The sequence below is a fragment of the Musca autumnalis genome, unplaced genomic scaffold, assembly GCF_047663935.1.
Source record: "Musca autumnalis isolate F117 unplaced genomic scaffold, ASM4766393v1 scaffold_4, whole genome shotgun sequence".
Lineage (NCBI taxonomy): Eukaryota > Metazoa > Arthropoda > Insecta > Diptera > Muscidae > Musca > Musca autumnalis.
Window position 1 is genome coordinate 160,466,509 of NW_027411977.1, and position 19,409 is coordinate 160,485,917.

General features: G+C 34.3%; 1 protein-coding gene across 2 annotated transcripts in view; it reads right to left on the reverse strand.

The window, feature by feature from the left end:
- Vps13D (vacuolar protein sorting 13D) overlaps positions 1-19,409 on the reverse strand; it is a 672,569-nt gene that overhangs the window by 479,825 nt on the left and 173,335 nt on the right. For both annotated transcript variants that reach the window (XM_073982994.1, XM_073982993.1), the window contains exons 6-7: positions 15,144-15,263; positions 14,471-15,089 (exon numbers count right to left, since the gene is read on the reverse strand). In XM_073982994.1, coding sequence (XP_073839095.1) covers positions 14,471-15,089; positions 15,144-15,263 — 739 coding nt within the window. The remainder of the gene's footprint in view (positions 1-14,470; positions 15,090-15,143; positions 15,264-19,409) is intronic.

A 19,409-nucleotide genomic window follows, 5' to 3' on the forward strand; every position in this document is an offset into this window, starting at 1 on the left:
AGTACGAATTTCACAAATCATTTCCTTTTATAAACACCACTTGCCAACCTTCATTTCCATACCAAATTCCAAGTTTCTAGCTAAATCTCATCAAAATATACAATTGGTACTAAATTTAGTACTTTTCGTACACTCAGAGATCGAATTTTCAAAAACCCTTTGGTACATCTTTCTATCTCTCCATCAGTTACTCAGTAACTCGGCCTTATCTCACACCGACAGCAACCTACAGTCAAAATTTCAGCTTTCTAGCTTCAGCAGTTTCGTCTGGGCGATGATATACATGTCACGCACTCATCACTAAGCTATTTATATAAAGTTTTTACTTCTTAATTTTAAGTTGTTGAATGTATGGATTTTGTAGTATGTGTAATGAACAATTTAAGTTTTTTATAGTTTTAAGTATCAAGATATGGACTATCTTTATTTCGCTATAAGCAAGGTTTGGACTTAAATTAGGAAGGATGTGGAAATGAAAAAATTATTATATTGTGAGCGAGAATTAGACAACAGGGAGCCATTAATTTTGCTAGCAACAGTCGGGGGGCGGGTTCGTGTCCTCTTCTACTCATAAACATTCCTTCCTGAACATAAAATGAAAAAATTATTATAGACTCCCATAATTAAGAGATGCATACAGAACTAAACCAAAGTTTCTGTCCAAATACTGTACCCCAATCGGCCAGAAATAAAAGGAAGCAAGAAATCCAATCCTATGTATTCTGCTTAGGACTCCAGGTGGTATTCGGAGTCCGAGCCTCTCATCCCATCTCTCCATTGTGTCAAAGGCTAACCGTTTTACTGAGACCCCAACAACGAATGCTAACCCGATTTCTCTACCTCACCACAGTAGGAAAAATATTAGCACTTAGTGCTCCATCATAGACTACAACAGTTTTTTTATTGAAAAGAGAGATAACTTTCAGATAACTCATTTATTCTTAAGATACTTCAAGAAGGTTGTAGATACAGTGTATCACATGTAAAAATCATACAAATCATAATCTAAGCATACATTCGTATATAAAAAAATGGAAAAATAATGAGGGTTCAATGTAGAGTTCTCTTTTGATACTACTCAAATTAATAACAACAACAAAAATAATACAAGATTCCTTCTAAACTTAGGTAAGACGGAATGCTACATATATAGTGACATGGAAGATAACATACTTCAATTTTAGAATTCCTCCAGGAAGAAGAGAAAAAAATGTTTCTAAATGATTTGGGTATTTCTCTCTAAGATAATTTATAAGAATTCAATTCATTGTTTAAAAAAACAACATTGTTCCACAACATCCCATACGGGACAAGGGAGACTTCTCTCTCATATCAATGAGTGCACCCCGATTCATATTTAGCTCAATGATATGGGACCTACTGTTTATCGCCGAGTCCGAACGGCGCACTATAGGTAATTTGCCCAGTTTTTGAGGCAAAAAGTCGATTTTGCAACTTTTAATAATAACAATTTTTAGTTGGCATTGAAAAAAGAACATGTCAAAATTTATTAATATGAATGATATTTTTCAAAATGGCGTCATTATCGCGGTTTAAATTGCAGTCAAAGTGAGAATTTCGAAGAAGAACTAAAAAAATATATATTATAAGGCATATTTCAATGTATTTAAAACCGCGGAAAAATAAAGCAAATGTAAATATATGTAAAATGGAATAGATTGGCAATTGCGAGAGGAATTTATTTAATACATAATATAACTTAAACATTTTGGGTAGCGACCAAAAAACACAAAAAGTCAGAAATAAATATTTTATTTTTCTTAAACTCACTTCACATAGACTTATACTAAATTTGCCGTGTTTGGCCGTGATTCTGCCACCTAGAACACATTACTGAAAGTCTTCTGCGTTGGTATTACTAGGTTTCGAAACCCGATTTTGCCCGTTTTTTGATATTTATGAGATTTTATTAGGTTACTTCTCAATAAAAAGTCTTAAAATTGTTGAAGTTTGGTTTGAGGAAATAAATAATTAAAATAAAAAATATTGTTGTTTACAATTTCATTGCAAGCAAAATAAGTAATGGCGACAAATTGTTCGTTATATCCGTGGTTTTCTATAAACAGTGCGGCGGTAGTAAGCTCTATTTTATCTTTCTTTTACATATTAATCATTGATACGGTTTAGAGGAATACTAAACTCGTCTTTATTAACGTATATTCAAAAATATACAGAACTGCAGTAACAATTCGTTGGAAAATCTACTCGCGGGGACAAAATTTTTGTTACTTACTACCGTGATTGTTTTCAACAGTTTGTTGTGTATAAGAAAACTAATGAAAATGGCATTGGACAAAAAAGCTTTGTTCGTTATATCCGTAGTTGCTTATAACCGTTGTTCGTTATATCCGAATTTATCTGAAAAAATCTTTGTTTTATTTCACTTTTACACATAAATAATTTAAAAAGTTAAAGAATCCTTTAATTCCGCTGTTATTAATTTTTGCCTCAAAAACAGGGCAAATTACCTATAGTGCGGCGTGTCTAAGACACCACTTTTGTAGAGAAGTTTTACATGGCTGAAATACTCAGGAAATGTCGCCAACATTACTGAGGGGTATTTTGCCACCGTTGAAAAATGTTTGATGTTGCCTGGCCGGGGAATCGAGCCCCCGACCTTCTGCGTGCAAGGCGGGCGTGCATACCATTGCACCACGGTGGCACTCATAGGTTCACTACTATCAAAATTTTTATAATAAATACTATAGGAATACCAAAATTGTATGGAACTGAGCTTTAAATAATTAATATTGTTGAAGCGAGTTCAACAAACTAGTTTACATGTTATTAATCCCAGATTTAAGATATAAAAAACCGTTTACATCTGGTAACCTTCTATATGTATGGAAGGTTACTACTTTAGCTTTCATTCCATTTCGTTTCCTTATAACAAATAAGAAAAAACTTCACTTGTACCAAACCCGCAAAGACGACAAGACCTCTGTCTGTACAACAAATAAACTCTGCCGCTACAACAACTCCGCTCATAAAATATTGGTTACAAGTGAGGGAGTTGCCACCGCTAAACCGCATCAGATTTTAGATACAGTCCACTCCAGGCCAACTCACTCTCATTTGTACATGGTCCTATCGAGCCTACAAGGAATTTGAAGGAAGACCACTCATCATTGGATTACGTCCACCGCTACTGATTTCAAATCTTTGAGGCACTACATTCACATGAAAATTGTATGTATGTAAAGTGTTGTTATGTATGTGAGCATTCAGGGTTCTTCTTGTTAAAATTTTTTGAAAAAAAAAATCAAACACTTGAGCCCACACAAAATACTGGTCAAGTCACAAAAACAAAACACCGCTCTGTACAAAAATTACATAGACATAGTCTACTCGCAGTACAAATTTCCAAATCAAGATTCGCAACAACAACATCGAGGGGAAAGCAAATAATTTTATGATATATGCGCAAAGGTTATTCAACCTTCCATTAGTTCCTTTTGTAATGCTCCTTAAATAGTAAGGAGACGCCTATTTTTGTTGTTGCCCCGCAAAACATTGTTCAGATCTGTAACATTTACATTTGCCAGTATGGAATAATTACCAATCACCGCAAAGAGAATTAATTTCAAATACAGAATTGACTTCTCTTTAGTAAACAAAGTGAATTGGTGAATTGAAACAGCCAAACGCACAAATATATTTCGACAGAAAAAAACCCCCAAATTTACAATATAAAAATCCCTTTGTCCTTGCCTATAAGAGTATATGTAAAACGTCATAATCGCACACTCTTACTTTCGATACCACCGACTGTGAAGAAGAATTGTAAAAAAAATAAATAAGAAAATTAACATCAAAACACATAACCCAAGTCTGGTTAACAGACGCACGACAAATGTAAAGAGTGCGCCCTGTTGACAACATATTTAAATCTTTATGCAGTACTGATGCCCGTCCATATACGAAAAAGTACAAACAAAGCACATGTATTAACTCTTTATTTTCATCTGCGATGGTTAAGCAATGGGAATGTTCCCTTATGCACCAAATATTTTAAGCACCAGTGCTTGCTTACACAGTGCCCATAGGCAGCTATTCATACAACAGGTCACAGCTACCATCCTGGCATACCACATTACCAGTAATAGAGAATAGGCCAACACTGTAAATAATCTTTACATGCATCAAATATCGAATACGCTCTTCATTGTGGAGTGTGGATCAGTTCTCTTTATTCCCACACATCTTCTAATACTGGATAGTGGTGAAGTAAAGAACAAATCGCACTAGCTAAAGAGGGGAAGACGCATCTGTAGAAACTGACCGCCGTGGTATAAACATCGTAGAAAATAAATAATGAAACGTAAAATTAAAGTGCAAAACAGGAGAAATAAAAATGCATACTTAAATAAAACAGACTTAAATGGAAAGAGCATCGAAAATATATTTTTAAACATGAAGAAATTATACGATCAAAAATATTATGATATCAAAAACAAATAAAGTTGTGTTTGGTGGTGGTTATTGTTATTGCTGCTGTTACAGAGTCAAAAGACGGTGGTAATAAAGTGCGATCCATGATACGGAAACTCATAGCAAAGCAAACCAGATAACAAGAAGACAAAATGCTAAAGAAAGAGTTTCATACAAGATAAAGCAATACAGAAGCAAAATAGTGTGACATTAATCACGTCGAAAGATTTTGGGAATTGTACTGAAATACAAGAATATTCTGTCCCAACAGCAGCTGCTAATAAAACTCATCCAAATCGAAAATAGTCGGAATTTTACAAACCAAACGGGATATTGTCATCTACAAAAACCAACAGTGCTTCCAAGACATCGAAAAGTCCAAATCCTCACAAGTTTACAATCACTAATAACTAAAATTAAGGGTGCCACCGTGGTGCAATGATATGCACACCCGCCTTGCACACATAGGGTCATGGGTTCGATTCCCCGGCCAGGCAACATCCAAACACTTTTCAACGGTGGCAAAATACCCCTCAGTAATGTTGGCGACATTTCCTGAGTATTTCAGCCATGTAAAACTTCTCTACAAAAGTGGTGTCTTAGACACGCCGTTCGGACTCGGCGATAAACTGTAGGTCCCATATCATTGAGCTAATATGAATCGGGGTGCACTCATTGATATGAGAGAAGTCTCCCTTGTCCCTTATGGGATGTTTGTGGAACAATTATTTATTATTATATATTATTATTATTAATAACTAAAATTAAACAGCCGGTACGTTCAACAAAACCAACATCTTCATTCGGGATAAAATCTCAATAAGTTACAACAAAGTGAAAATAAAACCCATACATTTCTCTCCTGGAAATATACCAAAAACCATGGCTACTAAAAGCATTGACACTCTAATGAAACCCAAACTTTTACGTTCCTCCCAAGCGAAACAAGAACTCGTTTATGAATTTATATTACAACTTTTGACTTAGAAGGAAGTAGATGTACATTTGATAAACCAGCGGATCCTACGGAATATGTAAAAAATTGCTGGACATAATATTAATAATATTCACCCACAACAAGCAAAACCACTCACCAAATGATTGTAATTAATCAAAACGATGACGACAATGACGATCATTAATTTCTCAATTTATGGTGGATGATGATCTGTGCGATGTCGATGTAGACTATAAATTGAACAAGTCAAGCAGCCGTATTAAATGCCGATTTTCACCTATACCCTGGTTTAATAAAATACCAACCACCCTGACGCATTGATGCAGATAACAATCTACTCATAGCAGCTCCGTTCCCGTACTTTTTCAGGTAAAGATCAAAATTTTCTATCACAACTAAAATTTTGGGAAAAGTAATGAAACGTTTTCTTGGGAACAATGTGCAAAGGTGTTGAAAGTGTTGTTGACACTGGAATACAACTCAATATATTTGCCAAGCTACTGCTGTCAGTGAACTCTAGTATGTGTGCGTCTGACTTATGTGCATTCTTTTCAATTCAGATTTCAGAAAATGGTATACGTTTCACTAACAAGCCTTTACATTACATGTATTTTACAAACCTATTCCATACTCCAAGACATTCATCAAGCTCTACCTAGAACATGCTTTCCGCCCGCAATTTGTTTATTAAGTTGCGTTACCGCAAGAGGGCCCGGCATGTTGAAGCGAGTTCAACAAACTAGTTTACATGTTATTAATCCCAGATTTAAGATATAAAAAACCGTTCACATCTGGTAACCTTCTATACAAAGAGCTTTCACTCAATGTACCAAACCCGCAAAGACGACAAGACGTCTGTCTGTACAACAAATAAACTCTGCCGCTACAACAACGCCGCTATACAATACCAAACCTGCCGTTTATTGAACATTTCCGCTCATAAAATATTGGTTACAAGTGAGGGAGTTGCCACCGCTAAACCGCATCAGATTTTAGATACAGTCCACTCCAGGCCAACCCACTCTCATTTGTACAAATATATCTTCCGATAAAGGAATATCCTAGCCAGCTTCATTTAAGCTTTGCAGAGGAAATACCAGGGCCCTATTCCTCGAAACAACTTATCGCTTCTCATTTTGCACTTATCAAAAAGTAGTTATTTTGAAAAGTGATAACCTTTTTTTTGTTCCATAAAATTACTTTTCAATTTCCCTTGCACTTAGCAAATTTGTCTATCACTGTTCTTTTAGCACAGTTGTTGTGCTCTCTTGCTCAATTTTTCCGCCATATTGGTAAGTCTCTTAGTTCTCTTGCAAAGTGTGAATGATATTTGTTCCACAGAACGTTTTATCATCTTTGCATTATTTTTTACATTATTTTTAAAAAAACGAAAAGAAACTGATATTATTAAATGTAAATAAAATAAAATTAAATAAATTAAATTAAACTGAAATAAAATTAAACAAAATAAAATAAAATACAATAAAATAAAATAAAACAAAATAAATTAATATGAAATAAAAATAAAATAACATAATTTTAATAAAGATTAAGTAATAATTAAATGATCAAAATAAATCAAATGAAGTAAAATAAAATAAAAAATAAAATGAAATAAAATAAATATTAAGTGAAATAAAGTAAAGTAAATTGAAATAAAATAAAGTTAAAAAATAAATAAAATAAAGTAAAATAAAACAAAATAAATTTAAGTGAAATAAAATAATCTAAAATAAAATGAAGGGAAATACAAATAAAATAAAAAACAATAAAATTAAGCGAAATAAAACAAGTAAAAAGCGTTATGGTCGGTATAGAGTAATTAGTTTTCTTTCTCCACAAAGTGCAGAAGTTACTTGCCAAATTATAACTAATTCGTTCTAGAAATGTATCTAAAACCCTTAAAATAGCTGAAATCGGACGGTACTGCTATATGGGGGCTAAAAAAAACGTAGACCTATATCCATAATTTTTTGTGGAGACGTTTCTTGGTGATTGACTGAATTATACCTAATTCGGCCTGGAAATGTAGCTAATAACCCCAAAGTAGCTGAAATTGGGCGGTATATGGGGGGCTATAATAAAAGATGGACCTACATATGTCGGTAAGTTTTGGAAGCATATTATAACTAATTCGTTCTGAAAATGAAGCTAAAAACCTTAAAATAGCTGAAATCGACGGCACTGCTATATGAGGGCTATAACAAAGCTCAACTTCCAACTTGATTTAAGACACGTGTGAACAGCATTTCATCCCCCTATCTCAACTCGTTCGGAAGATAGCGTGATTACAACAGACTGACGGACGGATGTGGTTAAATCAACTTAGAATTTTACGCTGATCAAAATTATATGTATATACCTTATAGGGTCGCAAATGATTATTTCGATGAGTTACAAATGAAATGACAAACCTAATATACCCTCCATATTATGGTGGAGGGTATAGTAATTAATAAAAATAGTCTCACAAATAGAGTTTAGTCTAAATGCAAAATCGAGAAACATCGATTTGTGAGGTTGATCGCAGGGTGGAAGTTCGGAATGGGGTTGTTCGTAGGTTGGAATTTTGGATAGTGAGAGTTCGAAGTAGGATGGTTGATTCAGAGGGTAGAAGTTCGGAAAAATCTTTACAATATCTTGTCATAACCGTGTTTTCACTATTTCCGAACAAAATATCGCTTTAACAATGTACATTGGCAAAGATAACGTTTACCTCGCAAATTTAAGGCAAACTTATCAAAATTTGATCTGCAAAATCAAAATGCAGAGTTTTCTGTGGAACGAAAGAGCAAATTTTTTTGCAAAATCTTAGCAAAATACGATTTGCCGTTACAACTTTTCACTTAGCTGAAATAACGTTTGTGGAACAGAAATCAAAAAAAGAGCTACATTTTTTTGAAAAGTAAGCAAACTCAATTTATAATTAGCAACCTATCACTTATCAAAAATAATGGTTCTGTGGAATACTTAACTATGAGAATTGTCAAAAATACTGATAAGTGCAAAATGAAAAGTTATAAGTTGTTTCGTGGAATAGGGCCCAGATTTAATAATGAATGGAAAGGTTTTTGCAAGGAAATAAAAGGGTAATGATGATGACTAGGATCTTCTACTCCTTTTAAGGACTCTTTTCTTCTTATATGCAAATATTTAAATTACTCTGTTAATCCTTTTGCCGATTGGATGATATCCTTTTTTTCAAATCACACTAATATCGTTGTTCGTCAAGGGCTCGATGAGCAATTGCATTCGTGGAAGGATGTCGCTTTGTTAGATTACCTTAGCTGTAGGACTGTGATAATAATTATTAGTTAAAATGTTTCAATATGAATACTGAAATCGATTTAGATACTCTGGTAATTAAAAGTTACAAATTTTAATACTAAGAAATGTATGGCGATTTCGGGATTTGAACCTCATTGATATCTACGTTATTACAAGCTGCAACACCGGCCGTCTGGGCCACTGGCTTGTTATAATTGTTGATGACTATTGCAAAGTTTTTGTGTGGTGTCGTCAAGCTCAATGGGGATTCCAACTTCCGTCACAGACAGTCTATTTTTAGAATACCAGACTAGACAGTTTCTTTTTTTTCATCACGAATATTTTTGCATAGCAACAGATGTTGTAGGGATTCCTTAGTTGTCAGTTAGGGTGCCCAATGGGTAAAATCTTTGTGGTGCTGTATAATAACGACGCTTCTGGTGGTTTGGTGTTTCTTAACCAATATGAGCAATTTATGGTAAACTTCGGAGTTCCCAGGCCAAGGCATAATAACATTAGTTGAGCCACACGAAAAGTAATGCCAGGTTAGGACTTTTTTTTGGCCCAGAAAAATGTATTTTGGTTTTATTGTTTTGTGGTATGGGCAATTACACAAACGCCAAAACAGATTTTGTTTAAGAAGCTAAACAATAGAAAATACATTTGGCTAACAAATAGTCCGACGAATTTAGTCGCTTGATTTCTTACCGAAATTCCTTATTGAGTGAGAAAATTAGGTATTTTCCTTTCCCAACGGGCAATGTTAATGATGGTTTCGGGTTATCCTTTTTTTCACAAAACTTGGGTATTTTTTGGTAACACTTTATTAATTTGCATGCAAGTATGTTAGTTGATTATTGAATATGATTTGTTCAATCAACTGGTTTTAACAATTCCGTAATGTAAACTTAGATTGCCACAATTTTTATGGATTAAGTTTTCTTCTTGTTAAACAGTTTATGAGATCACACATTCATAAATTTGTCAAAGATCTTTTTTTAGTTAATATGCAATTTACTTCGTGTGTTAGGGTTGATGGTAGGAAAGGAAAAAAACATTGCCTGATTTGGTTGATGCTGCGAGAGCGAGCGCCTTTGGAATTCACCACTGCCGAAGGTAGTGGGCATGAGGAAAAAATAAAAAAGAATGTCTCACTGATACTTAAACAAGATTAAATTTAATCCAAGTCTCCAAATCCAAAGTACCGTAATATACTGTTGGATTTATAAGATTAAAAAAAATATAAAAAAATATTGGCTATACTCGGGATTTGAACTCGAATCCTAAAGATCGTGAATCGGGCGTGCTACCCTTACGCCACTTTAGTTGTTGTGGGTGGTATCGCTAATGGTCTCGTTAGGTTTAAGGATGGGTGTAGATAACTGAACATCTTAGCCAAAACCATAAAAATATACAAAAAGATAAACCGGAACGAAGGGTAATGGAACATAGAGGATATACTTCCCAGTAAACATATTTTGAAATAATAGATCTAATTAATGAATGATTATAATATTTTTATAATAGGATTATAATATTATTGATTGTTGTGAAGAAGCTTGGTAACTGTGTCTAAATGAGTCATTCCATTAATGAAAGTATAATAAGGTGTCATAAACTGCAGATAGACCATAATTTGCCATATATGTTAATATAAGTTATTGGCCATATTGGCTTTTTTATACTACAAAGGAAGAAATAAATGAAATGAAGGTAAAATACAACAGAAAGTGTACTAAAATAAGTATTAAAATTTTTGTAAAAAAAGTGAAAATTTAACAGAATTGTAGATCTGAATAGATACAACAATACAAATCTTTGCAACAAGTGGAAACAGATAAAGTATCAAAAATTTAAACCAAATCAAATTTTGATCCAATTGCAAAGTGACGTAAAATTAGCGAGCTAGTTAATATAATAAATTAAACGGTGGGAAACCTTCTCAGAGTGGGGAGGAAAACGGCACGATATTAATATTTTTCTCGATATTTTCGTATTTCTTATTATAATTGTTTGCGGATTTATAAAGTTAAAGCTTTCCCTTCTTTCAAGATTCTAAAATTTTTTTAATTTTTTATCAAAACGTTTCATTAAGTTTTTATCCCTTTTAAAAGAACTAAAAATAAGATTTTTTGGTCGAACCTATTTGTAGAATCAATAGGAAACTCACTCGAAAGTAGGACAAGCTGAAATAAATGAAACATCGATAGCTCAGCTTTGTCTATATCTAAATAATCTGGTGATAATTTCATTAGAAATTAAGCCCAAATTGCAATAGATGGTATTTGTATATGATTTTATAAGTGGCTTCATACATGGTAGAATAAATAAGATAGAACAATTTCACAAAAATCTATAAAAGCCTGAATAGGTCTGATTGCGGTCAACTTCAAATTAGAAACAAAAAGCAACAACAGACCCACTATTTACAAGCTCTTTTCTAAAGCACAAAAGACTTCGAAAAAAGTTATGGGTCATTATCGTCACAATATGTGCGATATTTGGAGGTAGTAGGGAAAGAAGATGACTACACAAGTCATTTCCATTTTTTAACGATTTGTTATTACATAGTGAGAAGTGGGAACATTTCCAGAACAGCACCGAAAAAGGTGATAATAAAGAATGAAGTAGGGTTTCCAGGTAGTATAGGGATTCAACAGGGAAGTGTTGAAAAAACTAGGGAACCTAAGAATGAAAATGCTTGCGTGGATGTTTCGCGAAAATTAAAGGTCGAAGTGAAACAACTACGTGATAAAAATGAGCAATTGAAGGCCAGATTTGACGAAGAAACCAATGCTTGCTCAATTGCGGAAGAAAATGCTCTCATATATGAGTCCCATGTCGCTGACGTTAGCGCCAAATACAATGCTGCTAATGCTGAAAAGGAAAAGGCTGTGGAAGATTTTTGTGAAGTGCAAACAGAGTTGGAGTGCTTACGGAAAGAGTTGGACGAAGTCCGTAAACGTCTCAAAGATGAATCTCTACTTCGTATGGATCTGCAAATTAATATTCAGGTTCTACGTTCAGATCTTACCTTCAAGGAGAAAAATCATTTGCAAGAAGTTAATGAAGTACGCCCTCGCTCAGTAGAAATCGATGGTGGTGCTTCCGTGTCTGAATGGTATGTAATGAATGCAGCACAAGAACCACCAACCAAAATAGTTATGAACCACAAAAATGGCAAGGTGGAGAAAATATAATGGAATCGCTGTTTAATGCCTATGATGAAGTAGTTGCCAGTGCAGATGGTGCCAAGCGTACAATTATATGTCATGTATCATGTCATAGTACAACCGGAACTGGTGCCAGCAGTGGTCTTATTGGAGAGTAGTATCCTACAAACAGAAAATGGGTATATCATGTCTTTCATCGATGGAAGAACGATGCACGTCCTAGCTGGTTGCTGAAGGTGTTGGGTGCCATCACCTAGTATTAAGTTATTATATATCTTTATATTTTATTATTAATAATTTAGAAACTAAGAAATGCCTTCAGCAGTTTGAAAATGTAAAATATTATAACATACATACATTATGGTTAAGAAGAGTGCTTAGTATTGTATCTAAACTATTTTATGTAAATGGATTCAGATTAAAAGCAAGTAAGAAAATGTTCAATGACGGACCTGCCCTAACTGTTAAGAGATTATGATCTTTTAAGGTTGGTAGTATGGGGATGATAGTTTTCATAATTGCTTAACACATTGCCCTGAATTTCAAAGTGTACCCGAATGAACAAATTGTAAATTGTCAATGCCTTAGCAAACCTTTCCACTTCATCTATAGTTTCATAGATTGCGAGAGCTCTAGGGCACAGAAATATTTTTATGTGGAATTAGATTAAGGAAATTGCATTTTAAAAGAATTTATGCCTTAACGATTTTACACATGAAACCCCAATTTCGAGAATATTTGGATACAGTTTTAAATACGAGTACTTGGATTTTTTTAGATTTGTTAAATGCGAATTGAATTACATTCTGTAAAAATATTGCATTGTAGACTAAATAGGTAAATAATTTTCTAGAGCGCTCAGCAAGCAGAAAACAAAAAATAGCTGTGGTTCCAGAAGTATACAAATATTTACTAGCCACCAGTTATCGAAAGAACAGTTAGAAGATTGCCACAGTGAATTAATTTATAATTTATACAAATCACCGTGTCAATAATTTCGAAAAATCCTATCCATTCTGTAGAAGTCTCTTTAAACTCTCTAGAACCCTAGAATTTAAATTAGGAAATCTGAAACGAAGGATGACGGATTTAATGATGCAACATTGTAAGAAATTTTGCTAAAATAACTGAATTCAATTTTAGTCAATTAAATTAAAACCTGAACTCTAATAATATCAATAAACATTCTCACAAAAATTACGAAAAAAAACTGTAATTATTTTCCTAAAATGACTTTGTGGAAGCAGGGAAAGATAGGAACCATGAACAACAACCGAAAGTTTTCGAATATTACTTAAAACAATTGCCATCTACCCTGACAAAATTGTATTGAGTATTACTGGTCACAATTCAAAGCGTTTATAGCTACAAAAATCTGATTCGAATAGAAGTTTTACTCATTTGACCAAGAGGAATAAACACCTTCGGGACCTAAGAGCTATGAAGGAACGAATTACGAGAATATTATAAATCTTCATAGTAACCAGTTTCTTATGAAATATGTCGAAATAAAATCTGAGGCTTACTTATAGCTCTGGTAGTTAAGTAGAAGAATATCATTGGTGTGCTTAAAGAAATCTGGATTAGAATGGAAGTTAGCAGACAGTTTTCATGAAGAAATCGAAGAAGTAAACCCACATTTCGCAGCGGTAAGACACACGTGCTCAGTTTTTAAAAGTCACACAAAAATCTGTAATATCTTATAGCCTAGACAAACGGCAGCTTTAATTTGCATTAACAGCTTTAATTCAAATTAATTTGAACATTGTCCCCATTTTTAATGCACAAAATCAAACAGTATTTGTATTGAATTTAACAATTTCAATATGGCAGTTCTGTTGAAAATCAATTGTCCTTTGCCAAATTTCCATGTAAACAAATAAGCTATTTTTGCGTTTCTTTCAAATAAGAGGTGGTCTTTAGCGAATAGCATAGCAGCTAATCGTTTTTCGCGCCTTCTATCAAAAATATATATTTAAAATTGTTACTTTCACAAACATTTCATTATCCACCATACCAATTCTATCGAAAATAATCAGGGCAATCATGAATAAAAATTCTGTGCGGAATTTGTTCCCTTCCCCTAATTTCGCAATGTTTTATTTCCAAATGTATGTCTAAAATTTAAATATAGCGCCTGAAGATGCAATGTAACTCATTGCGAAATATTGGAAAATAATAAAAAATAAAATCTGGCCTCAAGCTCAAATCAAAAGGGAGGTGTTAACGATACGCTATAATAAACAACAAGAGTTCAACGATTGTGGTAACATGACACCACACGAAAGTGAACGTTCTCCATTCAACATTGCAAGCAACAGAATAGCAAATCCTGCCGAGTCTTCAAATAAGGCGCATAGCGCCCAAACACAAGATAGAATGAAAACATTAACAAATCAAATAAAAGTGGATAGCACTATACAGGAAACCCAAGTGCCTTTCATTAAAACGGAGGATTTTATTAGCTTATATATACATGTAAATACTATAGGGTTTCATATATAACCTATAGTATCATATATAATAATACATATCATATATAATAATATATTAATGATCTCAGCGATATTTTTTCGAGATATTAATCTACGCAATTCTTATATAAATAATGTTGACTTACTTAAAATATTGTTTAAATTCCTTTACGCACAAATAAATCTCTTCTATAAATCTTGGGCAATGAGTGTACCATACTGATGCCATTCGAATCTTAACCTCGACTGCCGATCCTTCTGACTGACTTATCTTGAAGCTGAGGGCATTGAGATACATATAATCGTCGTCAAAATCATTACCATACATTTCATTCGTTAATGTAAACAAGATATCATTTGTGTAATGAGAAGGAGGGTCTGTCAAAGGATCTTTCCCAACAGAAAATATTCGCTGATGATGGTATCCTTCAGGCGTAATATCCACTACTTGTATTCCTCCCAAAGCACCGGAAACGCAAATTTCATTTTTAATGGTTGCATGAATTTTGGCTTCGCTCATTGTTAATGTTCCTACTTTTCTGCCAACATTAAGTGCATCCAAACGAGTACTTCTAAGTACTAGTATATTCAAACGATGAAAGTCGAAGCTTATTTCAGATTTCATTTTACCAATGCTTCTAGTATCTGTAGTTTGTGAGGTATAATTAAAACGCTCATTCTTATTAGTGACATTTCTAAAAAGTCTGTAGTTATCTAAAATTCGCTTTCCAAAACCCAACAATTCAACTATTGTTTCCTGGTTGGCTAAAAAAATCGCTTAGTTAAATAAGCCAGTATGGGCATGTTTAAAATACTTACCAATAACATCTAAATTATTAAACGTAATATTTGCGATTTGCATAGGCTCCTCTAATGAATGTATTATATTGTAGTCTACAGTTATTAATGCATCATCTCCGTTGACGTCAGAATTCAATCCTGTAATTACAAAAATAAAGAATATTATTCGATTTATTGCCATATGTGAAAAGTCTAAAGTCTGTGTTTATTTGATTGTCGCGAGACGAAGAGGTGAATTGGTTTATTCCACAAATCATCTCTGGACGAGCGACGGAGCCTCGTTGATACCTGGGCGACTCACCGAGGCTTAGTTGTAAAGTTCTTGTAAGGAGACTATACCGCGGTGCGTTACCCTCGAAAGATCACTACACAAAACGAGAAACATTGTCAACTATTACTAAATTATTTGATCCTTTAGGTGGGTTAGGCCCAATTATAGTTACTGCAAAAATAGTTATGCAGAAGATCTGGACAGATCAAATCGGATGGGATGATGCACTTCTGTGCACGATATATCGCGACTGGCACAATTTCGTGTTACCAGGATGTGAATTCCATTCATATTCCTCGTCATGTCTTTCCTGACGCCTCAGATCGTAACTCCGAATAAAAGCATTTAAACCAAGGTTGCCCTTCTCCTGTCGGTGTGTGTCAATTTGCTCACACACAATTTAAAAAGAGAGCATTTGTTTTGAACTTTTTCAAAGTTCTATGGCAAAAGGCAACCCAACATACTAAAATTGCGATTGCTTAAGTCTGGAGTATTCCCCCATTGGCTTAACTTCATCATTACTTTCTTTACAGAGAGTAATGTTTACAAAACGCACTGACAGCCTGCGAAATTCACCGATCGCTACCAATATCATGATTTCATCCCGGCGAAGGGAATTATCAATTGGCTCTTCAGTTTTTTTAAGCATCGAGTATTCTCATGTTAATGAGAATGATGCTCACTTTTCGGCTTTCCCAAAAAAAAAAAAGACACCAGAACAAAATATTTGCAAGCTGCCAGCACGATTCAACTAAGAAATCATCTATTTCTGTTAAGTTGAAATAACATCAGCACAGTTACCTTTTTCTCGGAAAATGTTTTGTATTTATCTACCGGAACTGACAGAAAAGAAATTAGCTTCAAGGAAATTTTTCGCCTCTGTTTATGAATATTAACATTTCAAATCTTTGTTTTTCTTTGAATTCGCTTGCTGGAGGACCTGTAATTGGGTCAGGGTTATAGTCAAACGAAAACTTACTACTCATACAGCCAACAATAACAACAGCGGCTGCGGACATGCATAGATAAGCAAGCACGATAGATGGTGAAATGGACAATGAAGTTCGGCGGCTGTTGAAAGAATTGAAGTTTTACAACTCAAAAAAGAAACCAATGCGCTGCAAAGAAAAGTACAAACAAAAAGAAGTGGAAGGGCAATGCAAACATTTTCGGGCGATAATGAATACGCCATCACAAAGTGCATCCAGGAATTCAACAAAATAACAAATATAATGGGCTGCGGAAATGCAGAGAAATTTATGTATGATCGCCGTATGATGACGGGCAGCGCGGCAATATCTTTCGCAGCAATGACACAGATAATTGGGTATGCCTGCAAAGTGAATTGTTGATTGAATTCCGTAAACAACTGTGTAAAAGAAACTTTACGTCGGTTGGACGCCCGGGAGTGGGACAAAACGAACGAGAACCTGCATCTGTATGCCCAGGTGATGCAGGAAATAGCTGAGGGTTTATCAATAACTGAAAGAGAATTGGTGGAGTGTGCCTCTATGTTTTTCAACGTGCATACAATGAAGGAATTCAAAAGCCTATTTTCACAGTACGAGAAGATGACAGAAGAGCAGAAACAGAAGCATGTGAAAGCGGTGCAAGCACAGCAGTTCTACGAAGGAGTTTGCTGCTATAACCGCCAGGAGATAGGCCATTACGCAACCAGCTGCAAGAAGGAGAGACGCCCGATGGGGCATGCTTAAAATAGAAAATTTTCCTATGGATTTAGAAGAAAATAAGGAACTTTATAGAGAGCCTTTTTAAACAAAGACACTAACGGTTTATGATCTGTCTCAACAAGCACCTTACAGCCATATGTATACTGATGGAATTTTGTACATCCAAACAGTATCGCAAATAATTCCTTCTCTATTTGAGCATAATTTATCTGGCATCTGTGAGTGATGCTGAGCTGTATGCAATTGGATTTTTTCCATGCAGAATTGCAGCTCCTACAGCGTGCTGTGAGGCATCAACAGTGAGGTTCAATTGCTTTTTTGGGTCAAAATATGTTTAAACTGGTGTTTTAGTCATTTCTATTTTTAAACTATTAAATTCTTTTTCTAACGTTTCGTTCCAATGCCACTCAATATCCTTTCTCAAAAGCTGTCTTAAGTTTTGATTTTTTAGGGACAAATTCTCAATGAATGATCCAACATAATTTATCATTCCTAAGATTCTCTGTAGTTCAGTAATATTTGTTGGCCTAGACATCTCCATTATTGATTTAATTTTGCTGGTATCAACTTTAACTCCCTCACTATTAAAACATGTCCAATGAACTTAATTTCCTTCATAAAAAATTTAGATTTTTCCCTGTTGAATTTGCAACCAACCTGTCTCGCCCTTTCTAGGACCTTTTTCAATATTTCTTCATGTTCTTCTAAAGTTTTGGAATATATTAAAAAATCGTCAATATAAATCAATAACCCTTCAATATCCCCAAACAAATTCATCATCTCTGCGTGAAATATTTCCGATGCTGCGTTTATTCCAAACGGCAAACGTAAAAATTTGTATCGCCCAAAAGGCGTATTAAATGTACATAAATCGGTAGAATCTTTCTCTAGTGGAACCATCCAAAACCCGCTTTTGGCATCAATGCTGCTGAAAAATTTAGATCCAGCCAATTTTGCTTTGCAATCATCTATATTAGGAAATGGAAAGTGTGGTCTAAGTATCGCCTTGTTTAAATTTTTTGGGTCAAGACAAAGTCTAATTTTACCATTAGGTTTGGATACTATCACCATGGAACTAACCCAAGGTGTTGGTTTTTCAACTTTAGATATTACATTCATCTTGACCATCCTATCCAGTTCCAATTTAAGAACACCGTGTAACGAAAATGGAATTGTTCTTGGGGGATCCGCTACAGGCTCTATTTCAGGATTTAACATCAATTTACATTCATTTTTTGACAGGCCTAAACCTTCAAAAACATCTGAAATTTTTTTAAATATGTCATCTTGACTCAATTTGTTTACGATTCTAACCAAATTCATCAGTTTCGCAAGGTTTAATCCTATAATATTTTTACATGATAGGTTTACAATATAAACTATACTACTATAGATTTTACTCTCAAAACTAAAACATATTCTAACTTTACCAGTTATCGGCAAGGCTTCACCACTGAATGTGTATATCTTCGTCTTCGTTGCTCGAATTTCACAACCCAATTTCTTTGCGATTTTCTCAGACAAAATATTGGCATCAGCTCCAGTATCCACTTGACATTTCACTTTGTTGTTATTTATCATCACTTCCACAATGCAAGCATTAGTTTCCAAACTAGTTGTTTTCAATTTGTTTATTGTACCTTCTTTCGCCTTACGCACACATGTTTAACTTCCAACCACAAAATCATTTCCTTCACTGCCCTCTTCGTCATCATTTGGTTGACGTACATTTTTTACATATCTTGCCGTACGTTGTTGTTGATTTTGTTGTTTGTTATAACACAATCTTGCATAGCGGCCTCTTATTTTGCAGTTATAACAAATGTTTTTTTTCGGCTGGACAGATATTTTGATGAGAGAGCCCACATTTGCGACAGAGCTTCTTTTGAGCATCATTTCTCTTTAATAAATCTACACTCATGTCGTAAGTGTTGTTGTTGTTGCTGTTTTGTGACAGTTGTGATGCATTCTCGCGTGATGCTTCTATGTTTCTAGCAATATCAATAGCTTTTTCGAGTTTTATATCACCTTCACTCAATAATCGTTCTTTTATGTGCTGAAAACTAACGGACAATCCACATATGAATATACCGTTTACCAAACTGTCTCTCAAATTTCCAAAATCACAAGATAGACTCAGATTCTTTAAATCTGTCACAAAACATCCAAATGTTCATCCTCTTTTTGCTTCCTTGTGAAGAATTTGTGCCGCTCCATAGCCAAATTAACCTTTGGTACGAAAAATGTGTCAAATTTGGCGATCAAATCATTGTACTTTCTTCATCTAGATTCATATCAAACGAGCTGGTAATTTGCAATGCA